Raw genomic sequence first — 6,003 nt, forward strand, 5'->3', positions numbered from 1 at the left:
GGGGGGTTTTGGGGAGAGGGGCGGCATGTGCTGCTGGGGGGCAGCCCCCTCCCCTGCGCTGGGCTAGCCCGTGGCACCCCGGGACAAGCCCTGGGCAAGCAGGGAGGAAGCCGTGGCCACGAGGCCACAGAGAGCGAGTCAGCGCCGTGCACCACCACCACGTTTATTGGTCTGAGAGTTTACATTCTGCTGTCGGAGGGGGGGGGCAAAGGAGCAGCCCCCAGCCCCCCCAGCCCCTGGCCCGACTAGCCGCAGGGCTGCTAGCCACGGGGAAGCCAGGCCGGGGCAGGGGGGGCCGGGGGAGCAGCTCGCAGATCCTGCCCCGGCCCCTGAGGTCTGGGGAGGGGAGTGGGGGGGGAATGAGATGCCAGCGTGAGTCCCCCGCACCCCTCTGCCCCCAGCAGCACCCTGTGACCTCTCAGCATCCCCCCCCGGGCCCCCCCACTGGCAGGCAGGACCCTGGGAGGGGCAGCCAGGACAGCCCAGCCCCCCTGGTCCAGGCTGCCCCAGACCCCCCCACTGTCGGCTGGGGCAGGGGGACCCCTCCAGCTCCCCCCCACAACTGCCGGCTGGGTCAGGGGGGGCTGCAGTAGTGAGGGGGGTGCAGGCAGGGCCGGGGGGGGCCATGCTCAGGAGCACTGTGCCTTGTGCTGGAAATAGGCCTCAAAGCGGCTCTGTGCATAGTCCTGGGGTGGGAAAGGGGGAGTCAGGGAGCGCCTGGGCCCCCCCTCAACACTCCCAGCCCCCCCGGTAGAGGGGGGGGGACATGGCGGGGGTCCCGGGCAGCGCTCACCAGGTACCCGAACTCAATGGTGGAGATTTTCGCCTGCAGGACGGACCAGAGCCCCCAGAAGAAGTGAGAGGCCAACGCGAACCTGATGGGAGAGCAGCTGTCAGCCCCGCCAGGCCCCCCCTGACAGCCAGCAGGAGGGTTTGGGGGGGACGCTGCCCTCTCTGTGCAGCAAGGTTGTCTCCCCCCGGGCAGCCCCCCCTCACCGGTTGATCTCGGTGAGCATCTCCTCCTCGATGCGGGCCTGCTCCTCGTGCGTGGTGTCCCCGCGTCGCCCCGAGTCCTCCGAGAGGTAGTGCCGGATGAAATGCAGCTGGGAAAGGGACACAGCGGGCTGGGACACCCCCGCCAGCCGCCCCCCGCAACTCGCTGGGAGCCCCCCCCTCCTCGCCCGCTGCCTGGGGCGGCTCTACCTGCTGCTGCCGGCTGGGGTAGTGCTCGGGGGAAGCCTTGAAGAAGGGCCAGGAATCGTGGGTGTAGTTGTAAACCCACTCGCAGAAGTGGTTGCCGATGTCAAAGCCCCTGTGGGAAGGGGAGGGTGAGCGGGGCCCCGGCTGCTCGCACGCAGGAGTTGGCCCCCCTCCCCCACAGCCCCCCCGGCCCCACCGGTAGTTGTAGCTGCTGTACTCGAAGTCGATGAGCATGAGCTTGTCGGAGGAGGAAGCCTCATGCCCGGCCAGCAGCAGGATGTTCCCTGTGCAGAGACAGCGCTGGCTCAGGTTGTGGGGGCTGGGGGCACCCCCCCAGTTCTGCTGGAGCCGGGGGGGCAGCTCAGGCAGCAGCAGGAGCCGGCCTCGGCGAGGGGAAGCGCCCGCCCGCCCGCCGCGCTCACGCTCACCCTCCTGGACGTCGTTGTGGCAGAAGACCACGGGCGAGGGGGTGGACTCCAGCAGCGCCCTGCGAGGGGAGGGGGGGACACGCCTCAGATGGGCCAGGACCTGCTGGCCCACGGCCACCGGCCCCAGGGACGTGGGGGCCACCGCTGCGAGCGGGCAGACGGACGGAGCGACGGATGCAGCTGGGATGTGGAGTGCGAGGAACACGGACACGGGGACGTGGGACATGCTCCAAGGACAAGGATGCAAAAATTGCTCCCCAACGAAACCGAGACCCCCCCTCAGGCTCCCTGCGAGGAGGCCCCCGCCCCGGGCAGGCCCGCCTGACCTCAGGCTCCTCATCTCTTCCTGCAGGTTGTACGTCTTGAGGTGGTTGAACTTCTTCAGCTGCTCTTCCTCGGGGAAGGTGAGCTCCGAAATCTGCTTCAGGTACCTGGAGCGCAGGAGCCGGCGCTGCAGCGGGACGGAGGCCGCTGGCGCTGCCACCTCCCCAGAATCCACCCCCCACCTCCTCAGCCCGGCCGAGGAGCTGCTCCGCGCCCTGTTCCTGTGGGTTCCGCCGGCAGCCGGCCTAGAAACCTCCCCGTGCTCCGGACGCGGTGGGATTCTGGGGGCTGAGGCGAGCTGGGAGCCCGCGCCCGCGCCGGCCCTCACCACTCCATGGTCCCGAAGAGCCACTTGGGCTCCTTGTTGAAGGGCATCACCATGCCGTGGAACCGCGACATCTTCACCGCGATCTCCCCGGAGATGTCGGGGTCCCGCAGGTCCTCGGTCCGCAGGCGCCGGCTCTGAGCGGGGGACACAAACACACAGAGAGAGCAGCGATGGGAGCGACCCGCCCACCCCGGGGGAGCTCCCGGCGCTGGAACCGGGGCGAGGAGCCCCCCGAGGCGCGTTCCCGCGGGGTGGGGCGAGGGCAGAGCCCGTCCCTACCGGAATGTACTGCTCCAGCCTCCCCTGGGGGAAGACCCCGTAGAGCCGCGGCCCCAGCGCCCGCTCCGCCAGGATGGCGAACATCACGCTCTCCAGCACCAGCGAGTCCACGCCCTGCAGACACAGGCCGAGAGCCCCCCACCCCGGTGAGCCCCCCACTCCGCAGCGGCAGGCCCGCGGTGGGAGGAAGGTGCTGGTGGGGCCCTGAGCAGGGGGCCAGCGGTCGTGGGGGGGGCTGCTGGTCCCGGGTGAGGGGGGCTGCACTCACCTGCAGGATGGCCCCGTAGACGCGCAGCAGCACCTGCCGGGGCTCGTCCCCCACGCTGAGGATGTGCTCCGGCAGCGCGCACTTGAACAGCAGGTTGCTGAGCCCCCCACTGCGGGCACAGGCTGGTCAGGGGGTGGAAACCGGGGTAGGACTGGGAGCGGGCCAGGGGCGACTGGGTGCGGGGACCGGCGGCAGGATTGTGGCACTGGGGGGGTCACGACTGGGGCAGCTGGCAAGAGCCGCCGGTGAGGGGGGCAACGGGGGGACACCGGGAGCGGGACTCGATCGGGGGGGCAATGGGGGTACCGGGAGGGGGACAGGGACGCCAGTCGGCAACAGGGCACCGAGGGGGGGACACGGGACTTGGGGAGAGACCGGGCCACCGGGGAGGGATAACGGGGACACCAGTGGTGCGGAGGAACCCGGGACGAGGACAGCAGGGCGGGGGGTGTCAGGCAGAGCCGGTGCCCCCGCCCTCAGGCAGCCCCCGGTGCCGGTTCGTACCTGACGGGCCCGATACAGAACTCCTCGGGCCCGATGAGCTTCCAGGAACCGGCGAGGAATTCCCGGCACCAGGCGTAGGCCTGCAGGCGGGTGGCGGCGGGCACGGCCCCGGCCCCGGCCCCGGCGGCAGCCTCGGCCCCGCTGCCCGCTCCCGCCGCCGCCATAGCTTCAGCGCCCGCCGCGGCCCGGCTGGGCGGGGTGTTTGTCGGTCCAATCGGAAAGCGCGCCCGGCGATGACGTCACGAAGCGCGACCAATGGGCTGTTGCGGCGGGGATGCGGCGGAACGTGGAGGTGAAGGCGCGGCTGCGGGCGCTGGCGGCGGCGCGGGGCGCGGCCGAGCGGCTCGGAGGACCCGGCCAGGCCCAGGGCCAAGTCCCGGGCCAAGTCCTGGTCCAGGCCGACACCTTCTTCCGTGTCCCGCGGGGCCGCCTCAAGCTGCGCCGCACCCAGGTTAGTGCGGGGCACCGGGCGGGGGGGTCAGGCCTCGGCTGGGCCGTCCCCGGGCACCAGCGGCCTGGCCTGCCGGACCCTGACCCCAACCCGGCCTACCTGATCCTGATCCTGAGCCTGACCCTGCCTGACCCTGACCCCCCTTGACACTGACCCCGACCCTGACACTGCCTCACCGGCCTGACCCTGTGACTGACCCTGACCCTGCCTGGCCCTGTCCTTGACCCTGACTCACCTTGACACTGACCCTGACCCTCCCTGACCCTGACCCTGCCTGACCCTGACCCCCTTTGACACTGACCCCGACCCTGCCCCTGCCCTTGACCCTGACACTTCCTCACCGACCTGACCCTGGCCCTGAGACTGACCCTGACTAGGACTGTCTGACCCTGACCCTGCCTGGCCCTGTCCTTGACCCTGACTCACCTTGACACTGACCCTGACCCTCCCTGACCCTGACCCGGCCTGCCTGATCCTGACCCTGCCTGACCCGGCCCTGACCTTGCCGCCTTCCCAGGACGGGCGGGGGGAGCTGATCTTCTATGAGCGCCCCGACACCGCCGGCCCCAAACTCTCCGTTTTCAGCGTCACCCCCACGGATGACCCCGACGGCCTGGAGGTGAGCGCTGGGGGGCTCCCCCTCCGGGACTGGGGGGTGCTGGCCGCTCCCCACCACGGGGCTGTGTGGGGCACCCAGGGCCTCGTGGGGGGCTTGTGCCCCCACCTTAGCCCCCCCGGCGCAGCCCCTGCCCCTCGGGGGGGGCTGCGGGGCGTGGGCAGCAGCTGTCCCGGTGCGGTGCGCAGGCGGTGCTGGGGCAGGCGCTGGGCGTGCTGGGCGTGGTGAGGAAGAAGCGTCTCCTCTACCTCGTGGGACAAACCCGGGTGCACCTGGACAGCGTGGAGGGGCTGGGGGACTTCCTGGAGCTGGAGGTGAGCGGGGCAGGGTTGGGGCGCGGGTGCGGGCCCCCGGGGCGCCCCGGGCCTCATCCTGCCGCTGCCCGCAGGTGGTGCTGACGGCGGAGCAGACGGCGGGGGACGGCGAGCGCGTGGCCCGGGGGCTGATGGAGCAGCTGGGGGTCGAGGAAGGGGACCTGATCTCCGGGGCCTACCTGGACCTTCTCCTGGCCCAGGGCAAGTCGGGCTCATGAGGGCTCGTAGCAGCCCCGTGCTGGGCACTGAGCCCCGGCCCCACCGTGACAGCGCCGAGGGCCCCCCCTCCCCGCGCGGGTGCTGGCCCCTGCCCTTCGCTGAACAATAAAAACTGGGGGGGGACAGACGGTGTCTGTGCCTGGGACTGGCTGCGCCTCAGTGCCAAGGTCAGGGCACCCGTGGTCGCCCCTTGACACCCCCTCACACCAAAGCAGGGCGAGGGGTGCCAGCCCTGGGGAGGGGGTGCGGGGGGGCCGCTTGGCTGCGAGGGGAGGCGAGGGCTGGGCTGGGCGGCAGCGCTGGGCCCTGAGCCGGGATTACCTCTGCTCCCCGGGGGGGGCTGTGCCGGGAGCCGAGCCCAGCGGTGCCGCGGGCATGGGGGGGGGCGCTGGGGGCTGCTGAAGCAGCAGATGGGTCCGGGGGGGGGGTCTGGGGGGGGCCGGAGGCATCTGTGCAGCCGTGCCATCTGCCTGCACCCGCTGGTCCTGCCCGAGGGGGGAGGCCAGGCAGGGCTGGGGAGGGTCTGGGGGGGAAGCTCAGCCGTGGGGCCAGCGAGGGAGGGGGGATCCCGGTGGGGACAGGAGCCCCCCCTGCCCCCGAGGGAGGCCAGGCCCGGGGGGAGCTGGGGGCAGCAGGAGGTGAAAGCTTGGGGGGTTCTGTGCTCCCAGCCCCTGCCCCGGTAACAGGGTGCTCCTGAACCCCCCGTTTGCCAGCTGCATTTCCCAAGGGAGCACATGAGATTTGAGGAGGGGGTGTGTCACCCTGAGAGAGCCTCACCCCCCCAAGGAGCCCACATCTTGGGTGCTGGCAAGTGGGGTCCGCCCCCCCCGAGGGGCAGGGTCTTGGGGTGTCCCCCAGCCGGTCTCACTTGGGGCTCCCCCTTCAGCCGGGAGGGGGGACGGGGCAGAGGGGGCTGGGAGGAGCTGCAGGACCCCCCCTGGGCTCAGTAGTTGGCTGGGGGGGGGCACAAGGGGCCGTGGAGAAGTGCTGAGGTCACCAGCCCCCCCAATTTCCCCCCCTGCCTTTGGGACCCCTCCAATGCAATTTGTTCCCCAGGGCAGGGATTCCCCCA

The 6,003-nt window shown here is 71.6% G+C and overlaps 1 protein-coding gene across 4 annotated transcripts; it reads right to left on the reverse strand.

Moving 5' to 3' along the window:
- Positions 1-156: 156 nt before the first annotated feature.
- CHKB (choline kinase beta) lies at positions 157-3,607 on the reverse strand. 4 transcript variants are annotated; one of them, XM_074903618.1, is made up of 11 exons: positions 3,332-3,607; positions 2,828-2,949; positions 2,560-2,673; positions 2,135-2,414; positions 1,955-2,059; positions 1,629-1,687; positions 1,397-1,484; positions 1,204-1,312; positions 997-1,103; positions 794-875; positions 157-686 (listed from the first exon to the last, which is right to left on the reverse strand). In XM_074903618.1, exons 1-11 carry the CDS (start codon positions 3,493-3,495, stop codon positions 630-632), a joined length of 1,287 nt encoding a protein of 428 aa, XP_074759719.1. In that variant the 5' UTR covers positions 3,496-3,607; the 3' UTR covers positions 157-629. The 4 variants fall into 4 exon arrangements, with proteins under 4 accessions (XP_074759719.1, XP_074759720.1, XP_074759723.1 ...); XM_074903619.1 differs by having other exon boundaries at positions 2,281-2,414; positions 2,560-2,681; positions 2,779-2,936; positions 3,332-3,601; XM_074903622.1 differs by having other exon boundaries at positions 2,281-2,414; positions 2,828-2,936; positions 3,332-3,597.
- Positions 3,608-6,003: the final 2,396 nt, after the last annotated feature.

Source organism: Athene noctua, chromosome 3, assembly GCF_965140245.1.
Source record: "Athene noctua chromosome 3, bAthNoc1.hap1.1, whole genome shotgun sequence".
Taxonomy (NCBI): Eukaryota; Metazoa; Chordata; class Aves; order Strigiformes; family Strigidae; genus Athene; species Athene noctua.